The following is a 10586-nucleotide window of genomic DNA, read 5'->3' on the forward strand; positions in this document are numbered from 1 at the left end:
ACCTCTTCAGGCGACCTGCTTTGAGGATCAGGGAACTGTCCTGCGCCGTCCTCCTCTCCTTCCCCCAGTGGCGCCAGCGCCGCATCCAGACACCTCCACTTGGGACCGCCCCTCAGTCAACTCCAGCCCAGCCCGAGCCCCTCGCCTTTCCAGGCCGCTTCTAACCCGCCCGCTTCTAACCCGCTCGGTGACGCTGGGACGGGCCCTGCTACTGTGTCTCCCGGCTGTGCCCATCCCCGCGCCGGCAGTGCTCCCGCAGCAGTCCCCGCCTCCCCCCGAGGGTGTCCCCCATTCCTCCCGTCTGCTCACGTTGTCGGTTGTCTCCCAGTTACGCTGGGAGCTCCCGGGGCGCACAGTAGGTAGCCTAGACATGCTTGTGCGTGGTTTGCCCGTTCTCTCTCGTTACCCCAGGGGCGCACAGTAGGTAGTCTAAACCTGCTCTGTAAACAAGCACCCCCCCAAGCTATCCAAAAAAACTTTCTCTCCTGCTGCGAGCAGCCCCTCTGCTTCTCCAGATTTCCCAAATCTCAGATCTATCTTCCCCCCTCCCTCCCCACTTCCAACCGGCTGCCAGACTGTGGTTTCCTTAGGATCCCGCCTCCTGCCGACTTCTCTCCACCTACCGTCCACACCGGCGGCGGCTCCCAGCTTACGCTGGGGTGGTCAGGGCCGGGTGCTGTCCCACAGCGTGTGGAGCCGGGAGCCCAAACCCGGCCCAGACACCTGGGTGATTTGTCACCGGAGCTAGAACATCAACATTCCCACTCTAGCCGGACTTCGGGGGAGGGGACTTCGGGGGTTCCTCCCCGCTGTGGGATGGACCATCGGCATCTTCGCCATTCCCTAAAAGCAGCCCCTGGCCCCTCCCTTCTTTTGTTCCTCCCCTCCCAGAACGCCCTCCCTTCTATTAGACACCTAGTGTCCTTTTCCTCCTCAAACTTCCGCCTACACGTCTATGTCCACAGAAGATGGACTCGTTGGGGGGCGGGGATATTTGTGGGGGGTTCCCTTCCCTCCGTGCCTAGCGATTCCTCACATGCAGTACGAGCTTCATAAATGCTTCTTGGATTGGGTTCACCTCCCAAGCCCTACAATCATTTCTGGAGGCAATTTAAGTGTGTCTGAGGCCTAGGGTGCCCAAAGTACCCATGGGCCCCTTCTCAGCAGTCTGAGATCATGCAGGTCCCCTAGGGGGCAAAGGCCCTCACGGTCAAGTTCACAGAGCTGTGAACTCTCCAGCAGCGAGCTTGGCTTGCCCCGGGGCTGGTTAGCGAGGCAGAGGGAAGCAGCGAACCTAAGATCCCGCTCCCTCAGCCGGGCTCCCTTTTGTGTGGCCAGAGGGGGCCCGAGTTTACACAGGCTTAGGCCAGCACTCTACCGGGTGGAAAAGATGGCAAGATGTGGGCCAGACCCAAACAATTCCAGGAACCGGACCCAACGGTTTAGTCTCGGAGGAGGAGGGATCTGGGTTGGAGCTCTGCTGCCTATCATTTTTATTACTGACTGGAGTCAATAAAAATTAAGCACCTCCTATTAATGGGGCACTGGGCCAGTGGATAGTCCCCTCCCCTCAATATTTAAGCAAATAAACAAAATAAATGAGCGGCTTTCAAGAGCAAGGCACAAAAGTCTGCTGGGAGGGGTGGATTGTGGCCGGGGGGGGGGGGGGGGGGGGGGGGAGGACATACAGGCCAGGCCACTTGGCGCAGCCTAGACAGAGGTGTGGAGACGGCCCGGCTGGATGACAAAGGGCCAGAAACAGCCGAATGGATCACAAGGCGAGGACAGGGAGCACTGCTGTTGATTGAGGAAGCGCCCAGACTCCGCTTTGGTCACTGTTAGGAAGCCGGTGTATAGTCCAGCGAGAGGTGACGAGACAGAAGGCAGAGTGTGACAGGTTACATGGCAGACACAGAGCTGGAAGGGATTCAGGGGCCCAAAGGATTATGGCAGAAAGGGCCCAATGCAGCCTCCCACTGGGATTAAAAAGCACACCCCCAGTACGAGACGGAGGGGTGGCTGACAAAGCTCTCAAAGGGCGCAAACGTGGTGCGGCAGCCAAGAATATGCACCCACTGCATGCATCCATCCAAACCTCTCGTGCAGGGAGACCATAGTGGTGGGGGTCACTAAGGAAGTGACGATGAACATTCATCTTGCCAACGCCGGGGAAGACTCCTTTCTGACCAGAATGACTCTGGTGCACCCTCCAAACCTACAGCTGAAGAGGATCCAAAAGGTGAGCCACCCCCCTCCCTCCTGGGCAGCCTGCCAACTCTAATCAAAGCCCTTCCCTGCACTCCTGGCAACACTTCACAAGGTTCTTGGGGAGGGCTAGGGACCTATGAGAAAAGGAGCCGGCCCAGCTTCCTCCAGACCAGGGAGAGGGGCGAGCTCAGCCTGGAGCCCCGGGTTCCCAGTGGACTTTCTCTTCACTGCCCGATGCCGGTGTCACCTTCTGCATTCACAGCCTTCCTCCCCCGCCGTAGAGTGCGCAGATCCCACACCCGCCCCCCGTGTCCTGGTTATGAGCTGTAAGATCGGCTCGGCTGTGTTCAAGACGTCACACGTGAGTTCACTGCTGGAGGCTGGTTCCGGTGCCCGGGTTGATCGTTTCCGTCTTCACTATCTCAGCGTTGCCCAAGGCCCGCTCAGAAACTAACCCCCAACCTCGGCCACCCTAACCCGCTTCTACCCCCAGGGCAGGCCCTGCAGAGCTTCGCCTTTTCCCTTGTAGGGCCAAATGTTTCTGCTTGACTTAGAGAAACGTTCATGTGTTCTCTCTCCCTTAAAACAGGTCAACTTTTCAATAACTTGGCAACTAGATGGAAAAACATTTCCCAGTGAAACAGCAGAAATTACCATTAATGTCACCAAGTAAGTATTAAATGGGCAGCTAGGTGGCGCAGTGGTTAGAACCTGGGGTCAGGAGTAACCGTGTTCATACCCAACCTCAGACTGTTACTAGTTGGGTGACCCTGACCAAGTTATTTAACCCTGTGCGCCTCAGTTTCCTTACCTGCAGAATGAGCTGGGAAGGAAATGGCAGAACACTCCAATATCTTCACCAAGAAAGCTCCAGATGGGGTCACAAAGAGTCGGTTTCACACTGAATTGATTCCACAACAAAGTATTAATTATGTCACACGGCTTTCTTATGGCCCTGGGAGCTAAATGACAGCAAACTTTTGAGCTCCAATGTCACAAGTTTTCCCTTTTCCTTAACTTGGAGGACTTGGGTCATAAACAGGCAGGCTACTGGGGCCCTTTCTCCCCCTCCCCCTTAGGAAGCTCTACCCTTGGGACCTGGTCCTGAAGGTGGGTCTGCCTAAAGTAGGGGGAGGAGGGTATCACTCAGCTGTCACTTAGCCCACATCCTCCCCTCGGCCTTTTCGGGAAGATCCCAGCAATCAGCTAGACAGGAGGAAGTTATGGCCAAGAAGCAAACAGCCTACCCTTTTTCTCCTCAGTGCCAACGGTCAACCCCCAGTGATCAAGAGACAGAAGCTTCAGGTCAAGTACATCCTTGTGGTAGCTCTCGATAAGTAAGTGGGACGGTGGCTCCCCTGGGGGAATGGCAGGGAAAGCTGAAGCTGCTACAATTATGATTAAGTCTCCCCAAAGTGCCAACATTCTAGCTGGTTTCTGAGACTCCAGAAGTCTCTCCTGTGGCCTCCTGTTGTAGTCAATAGCTAATTTACAGTGTCGCTCTATATCCATTTTGGATCCCTTGGCCCCATGTCCTGACCTGGGCTCCCCTAGCACCTTCCCTCTTTGAGGGTCCCTACACCCAGCTCTGCTCTTTTTGTGCCTTCCCACCCGCAGATCCCTAGTGATGTACGTGGATACCAGCCGAGGCCTCCCCGAGTACAAAGAATTCCAATTTAACGTAGGTATCCAGGGATCAAATTTGCCTGCACCACGGTTAAGCACAAGAGACTGACGTTCTCTGTTCCGTTCCCTTTGTAGATCCACGGGGAAAATCCCTTTGGAGCCAAGTTTGTGTTTGAGGTCTGTGTTCCAACCAAAATGCAAGGCCATGAAATCATAACCCTGAAGAACATAACAGCCACACAGGTATTCAAAAACTATTGCCGTTCTGCACAGGGCACAGGTTTTGAACCTTCCTGAAGGTAGGAAAGGGGCAAGACAATCAGGAAAACCAAGGGAAAAGGAGGTAGAGGCTCAGGGAGGCCCAACTTCATTCCCTGCCCTGGAAAACACCAGGTAATCCCTGCATGTTTTCCCTTCTTTAAAAAAAAAAAAAAAAAGTTTAGACCTTTTCAGAGAGAGCTTCTTCTTCCCTTTGGGCTTCCCAGAGTGTCTAGCAGTTCCCCTCCTCTCCTCCCCATCTCCTCCTCCCTCCTCCCAGCCTCCATTTCCTAGGCCCCATAGAACTCTCCTCCAGGTTCTTTCTTTGCCCCTTGCCCTTCTGCTGCATCTTTGCCCAGCTTGGAGAAGGCTCCCAGCCCTCCCCACCTGCCTGGAGGCCCGGACTCCCTTCTTTCCTCACCTCTCCCTCATGCTAATCTGCTCCTCTGGGCGTAGCCCCTCGGAAAACCTCAAAAACCAAGACGGAGAACACAGGAAATATTCATTTATGGAATGGATCCCTCAAAGACTTTAGAGTTTTCAGTTTGGGAGAACTTGAAAACTGCACCTAGCAAGTGCCTTGCACAGACAGTCATACTCTGACAGTTTCCTGGCTCAGAAAACTATCCCGGAGCGCCGGGGCCAGTGCCGGGGTCACCGGAACAGGCTGTGGCTCTGCAGCAGTTCGGTGGCCGAGCCGAAGGCCAGCACCGACTCATAGAAGGCCTGGATCTGCTGCCTCACCAGGCGCATGGGCCCCGTGCTGACCTTCCTCTTGAAGACCATCTCCTTCAGGACCTTGTCGGCCAGGTAGTGCAGCCAGAGCACGTTGCTGTAGGGGTGGTACTGGGCCCAGCGATTGCGAGTCCGCTTCTTCATGAGCCGGTACATTTCGAACTGGTAGTCCCCCTGGCCCTGGAAGAGCTCCCGCTCCTGGGAGAGGTCGCAGAACACCACCAGCCCGTCCTTCTCCAGGCGGGACAGCGTGTAGTCGATGATGTTGACGTGGATGCCGTGGGTGGCGATGGTGCCCGCCTGCCCATTGAGCGTGTAGCCCAGCTCCTTGGCGCTGGTCCTCTTCACCAGGACGTTGCCCCAGTGCAGGTCCCGATGCTCGAAGTGCAGCGCGGCCTCGGCCACGGCCAGCGCCGCCGTGACCTGGTGCAGCAGACTCTTGGCTGCGGCCACGGAGGACAGCTGCTTCCTCATGTGCTCCAGGTCCACGCCCCCGAACTCAAACTCCAGCACCACATACAGCTGCCCGGGGCCAAAGAAGTCCGGCCGCTGGTTCTCGGAGCCCTGGCGGCTGTGGAAGGAGTCCCAGGCCTGGAGCAGCGCCTCGGGGTAGGCGCCCTGCACGCAGCGGGCCGCGTACAGGCCGATGAAGCCCTCGGTGCGGTTGGGGGCCTCTTCCGACAGCAGGCTCAGCTCCTTGGAAATGATGATCTCGGGCAGGATCTCCCCGAAGGTTTTCTGTGGGCTGCCGTTCACGAGCTCCTCGCCCTCGATGGCGATGACTTTCAAGGCCGTTAGGCGGTTCTCCACAACGGTGCGGAACACCTCCCCAAACACACCTTCCCCAATCTTTTCGCAGCTTTTGATTCGGTCTGGGGACAGGTAGTGGCCAAAGGCCAGCGGTCCTTCCTGCTGGCACTCGCGGTACACCTTCTCCGCGTCCGACAGCATCAACTCGGCCACGGGCAGGGACTTGTTGGGGGTCAGCATGTACATGGAGGAGGTCTGCCAGGAGGTGCCGCCGGGGAGTCCGAAGGAGTCTAGGAGCAGGGAGCCCCCGGGGGAGCCCGGCGGCTGCAGCTCGGCCACCATCTTCTTCTTGTGAAAGGAGAGGGAGGCCCGCCTCTGGGCCCAGCCCCTCCCGCCAGCCTTCTGGCCCAGGGGCCGGCTGGCCTCGCTTCGGGGGCCCTCCTGGGAGGGCTGAGTCTTCTTCCAGCGGGCGCAGCTGAGGCCGCTGATGCAGGCCTTCCGGGCCGTGCTCTGGGGGAGGGCGGGGGTGGCCAGGGCCAGCTTGGCCGCCTTCTTGTTGCCTCCCTTGCGGGCTCTCAGGCGCGGTCTCCTGCGGGGTTTCTCGGGGGGCTCTGGGACAGGGCTGAAGAGGGACCTGCTGGTGGCCATGCTGTCCCCAGGGGCGGGCTCCGGATCTTGCAGCGGCACCGGGCTCAGGTTGTAGGCGGGGCCCGGGCTCAGGTTGCAAGCAGGGCCAGGACTCGGGCTGCAGGCGGGGCCAGGACTCGGGCTGCAGGCCTGGCCAGGACTCGGGCTGCAGGCCGGGCCAGGACTCGGGCTGTAGGCAGGGCCCGGGCTCAGGTTGCAAGCAGGGCCAGGACTCGGGCTGCAGGCCGGGCCAGGACTCGGGTTGCCCACAGGACTGAGGCCCGCCAGGATGCTCCTGGACAGGCCGTGGCGCCCCCCCGCGGGGCTGTGGAGGCTGGGGGGCGGAGGCGGCTCGGAGGGCGGCCCCGGGGTGCTGCAGAGCGGGGGCCCAGGCCTCTGGCCCCGCGCCCGCAGCCTCCAGGACCGCTCGGTCACGTGACGGTGAGGCCGGTTCTCCTTAGCTGCCTCCTCCTCCTCCTCCTCCTCCTCCGGGTCCCCGCCAGGTCCCCGGGGCCGCACCGGGGTCGCGTCCCCCCGCGCGGGGGGCCCATCTGCCCGCAGCCGCCGCCGCCGCCGCGCCCGCGGAGCTGTCCCCGGGGAGCCGCCCGCGGGGCCCGGCTCGAAGTCGGGGTCCGAGTCCGGAGCCGAGGCGGGGCTGCTGCTGCCGCTGCGGAGCCCGATGCTGGGGCTGCCGGCGCTCAGGCCGCTGCTGCTGCTGGAGAAGAGGCGCCGGCGCTCGCGGGCCGGGGAGAACCAGGGCGCGGCCACCACCCGGGCCCGCGCCCCGCGCCCAGAGCCCCGCCGCCGTCCGCCGCCCAGGCCGCCGTAGGTTCGGAGCAGCCGGGCCTGGGGCCGCGGGGCCCGGGACGGTGCCATGGAACCCGCCCAACGTCCGGCGCGAGCCCAACGGCCGTACCTGTCCCCGTGTGCGCATGCGCGCGCACGCGCACAAGCGCGCGCCGATTCCTCTGCTTCCGGACTCCGAACCTCCCGCCTGCGCGCGCGCGCTTTCCGCAGCGAGGACCTTAGGCGGTTACGGATGGGAGGAGGAGCCCTCAGCTTCCCGCCCACTCGGCCCAATAATCTCGCGCCTGATCCTGGCCTGCGCCCTCCAGGGGTGGAGCCAGGGGCCGAGTTCACCGAGGCTTCCCCTTTCCCTCCTAGTGCCGCCAGAAGCCAGGGTGCAGGATCCGCCTCCCAGGAGGGCTCTCCGAGGCGCCGGTGAGTCGGTGTGGGCCCGAGATGCTCGCCCCTCCCTCCCCACCCCCCCACCCCGGAGGACTCCCCAGCGCAGCCTTGCAAAGCCCCTCCCAGGAGGCGTGGCCTCCAGTCTGGGGAATCCCCGGCTCCCATCGCCCCGCCCAGGCGTGACCTAAGGGATTACCCAGCCCAGCCTTGCAGAGCCCCGCCTCGGAGGCGTGGCCCCTCGGCCCGACTTCTCCCCCCCCCCCCCCCCCCCCCCCCCCCCCCCCCCCCCGGGCCCCGACCTCCTCGCACCCCGAATGTCCTTCCCCCTGGCCAGGACCTGCAGTGGCTGCAGCTGAGCTGCGCGCTGTCCCGGATTCCCTCCGCGGTGCGCCTAGGAGCCCAGCTGTCCCCGCAGGTAGGACCAGGACGGGGCTCGGGGAGGGAGCCGAGCGGCCGGCCCTTTCCTGCCTGACGCCCCTGTCCTGCCTGACGCCCCTGTCTCCCACGCAGCTGCCCAGGGCTCCGGCGGTGCTGTGCATCCCTCCTGTCTCCCACGCAGCTGCCCAGGGCTCCGGCGGTGCGGATCCGAGCCCTTCCTGACTGCAGCCTCCACTACTGGGGCTCATCCCTGCGCTAAGCTTCGGGAGGACAAACATGCCCCGGAGCTTTCTCTCCCGCTCTTTGGCAAGGGCCGCCTGCCAGGCAGGGGAAGGAGAGCGCTCCCGATGCACGCACAGGCACCTCCCTCTCGCCCTTCTGCCGGGGAGGGGGAGGGGACGGGGTCTCGTTGGGAGCCGCGTCTTCCAGGCCCCTGGCGGGCTCAGCCTCATCCCGGTTAGGGTCTTCTTGGGCTCCCTCGAAAACGAAACGGAAATAGGTTTGGAAAGGATTGAAGCCTCCTGAAAGGGTGGCCTTTCGGACGCACTGATGGCTGACGGGGCTGCCGAAGAGCGGGGCTCTGGATGACAGAAGCCTGGGTTGAATCCCATGGGTCACTGGGGCCAGACAGTTATGTTTTTGATCTCTCCGAGGCATCTGGGGTCGTCGGGTGGGGGTGGGAAAAGCAAATCGTACAGCAAGCACCTGGAGACTGCCGAGAGCTCTGGAGATGTTCTTGGAGGTCACTGTTACAAGGCGCTTTACCCGGCTGTGACCCGCTCGGAACCTCCCGTCCTTTCCCAGCATCCTTTGGATGCAGAAGCCAAAGAGGGCAGAATCCTTCAAGTTCCAGGAAGGCGGCAATGGGTGAGCTCAGCCGAGTTCGGGGCAGGACGTGATGCTGCAGACCCGCCCGAATGCGTGGCTCCATCGCCTGAACACGTGGCTCCATCTATGGCTCGTTGCCTTTGAAGGCAGCAGAGACTGTTGCAGGAAAACTCTGGCCTCTGTGAAACAGCCACTTTTGGGCCCCGGGACCGTGTGATCGGGAAGAACTGGTGCCGGTGCCTGTAAGAGGGAGCAGAGGAGCATTCGTTCATGGGTCTCTGACCCTGTTTTTTAAAGCCTGAATAGCCTGCGATGATATAACATAAAGGTTGCAAATGTTTCCTTTACAAATTTCATCGGATTCACACCGATCATGGGAGGGAGAGGCTGTCCTTATCCCCATTTTACAGATTAGGAGACTGAGGTAAACAGGGTCAGTGATTTGGCCCGAGTGCCACGGGGCTCTGAGGCTGTATTTGAACTCGGGCTTGCTGATGCCAGGGCTTGTGCTTTATCCCCCGCTTGCTCCCTGGCTGCCCCAAACTTCTTGAGAAGTGGGTGGGGACCTTTCCCCTTGCTCTTACCCGGCCGATGCTTTGCTCTTCTTGTGCCAGAATATCACTGTCCTGCTGGAGGACCACGGGGTCCACATCTTGCCCATCATCCTGGGAAGCAGCGCCGGGGGCATTCTCCTCCTGATTGGGATCATTGCCATTCTCTGGAAGGTGAGTCCTGTTAGGAGGGACCAGACTGTGAGTGTTTAGGAAGCTCTTCCTGTGAGGGACCCAAGAACGAGCAGGGCCTAGCCATTAAACCTTTATTTGGCCCCTACTGCGTGCCAAGGATCCAAAGAGAGGTAAAGGACAGCCCTCTGGCCTCGGAGGGTCTTCTTTTAGAGATGCAGGTAATTTTGAGGGAGGAGAGGAGTGGTGAGTCATTCTCATGCACCTGGAAATCCATTTAAGGCAATCACTTTCCTCTAAGAGGGGTGGGCAGGATGGTAGCCCTGGGCAATCGGTGACTTTTACTGGGGGCAGCCAGGAAGGCCTAAAAGCCCAGAGAGTGATTTTCCTGATGGCAGATAAGACATCATAGGTCTGCCTGGGAGCTGAGCCACAGTCTCTAATGATGTTTGTGTGGGACTAATTTCATCTCATAAGATCTTCACAAAAATCCAGGGAGGGAGAGGCTATTATTATCCCCATTTTACAGATAAGGAGACTGAGGCAAACAAGTTCAGTGATTTACCCCAAGTCCCACAGGTGGCAGATGTCTGAGGCTAGATTTAAACTCAGGCTTTCTGATGCCAGGACTTTGCTTTATCCCCTGCGTTGCCCCCTGGCTGTCTCAGGGAAGCATCCTACAACCAGAAGTGAACTTGGGAACCTGAAGAAAGAAACGCCACCCCTGGCATCTATAGGATGGGTACAGGGAGCCTCACTGGGAGAAGGGGCTCAGGTGGGGCTGACAAAGGGCAAGATAAGTTCGTGTTTTTCTCATGAAGCCCCAAAGTTCTCTTCCCCAAATCTCAGGATCCTGTTGGCTGATGGGTACTGGGGTCTCTGACTGCACTTTCCCTCCTTTTTTTGCGGCGGTGGCCATTGCAGTGTGGCTTTTTTAAGAGGAAATACCAGGCTATCACCGCAGAGAGCAGAAGGAACTCCCAGAACCCAGAAAAGCTGATCCAAGATGAAAACTAGGGCCCTGCTCCTCCGGAATCATGGAAGAGGCTCGGCAGCCAGGCCGCATTAGTGTTGGATGTTGTCATTAAGATTTAACCTTCCCGTAAAACCATGCTTCTCCTTTGACCTAGAAATACTACTGCTAGCTCTGCGTCCCCAAAGAAGGTTTTTTTAAAGGGAAAAAAAATCTGTACCTACAAAAATATTCATAGCATCTCTTTTCTGGTGGTAAAGAATTGGAAATTGAAGGGGCAGTTGGGTGGTGCAGTGGCTAGAGCCCCAGCCCTGAAGTCAGGAGGACCCGAG

The 10586-nt window shown here is 59.7% G+C and overlaps 2 protein-coding genes across 2 annotated transcripts in view; one reads left to right on the top strand and one right to left on the bottom strand.

The window, feature by feature from the left end:
• The window catches only part of ITGAE (integrin subunit alpha E), a 34902-nt gene extending 24316 nt beyond the window's left edge, over positions 1-10586 (top strand). The window contains 15 exon segments of the mRNA XM_031957310.1: positions 2107-2239; positions 2471-2569; positions 2798-2877; positions 3471-3545; positions 3780-3816; positions 3818-3889; positions 3970-4077; positions 7369-7425; positions 7727-7807; positions 7903-7969; positions 8082-8226; positions 8575-8637; positions 8745-8840; positions 9149-9323; positions 10206-10586. Of these exon segments, the coding sequence (XP_031813170.1) occupies positions 2107-2239; positions 2471-2569; positions 2798-2877; positions 3471-3545; positions 3780-3816; positions 3818-3889; positions 3970-4077; positions 7369-7425; positions 7727-7807; positions 7903-7969; positions 8082-8226; positions 8575-8637; positions 8745-8840; positions 9149-9323; positions 10206-10298 (1381 nt within the window). The 3' untranslated portion in view covers positions 10299-10586.
• HASPIN (histone H3 associated protein kinase) lies at positions 4583-7138 on the bottom strand. Its single transcript, XM_031957357.1, has one exon. The coding sequence runs from the start codon at positions 7078-7080 to the stop codon at positions 4747-4749; it is 2334 nt and encodes a 777-aa protein (XP_031813217.1). The 5' UTR covers positions 7081-7138; the 3' UTR covers positions 4583-4746.

Source organism: Sarcophilus harrisii, chromosome 3, assembly GCF_902635505.1.
Source record: "Sarcophilus harrisii chromosome 3, mSarHar1.11, whole genome shotgun sequence".
NCBI classification, from domain to species: domain Eukaryota; kingdom Metazoa; phylum Chordata; class Mammalia; order Dasyuromorphia; family Dasyuridae; genus Sarcophilus; species Sarcophilus harrisii.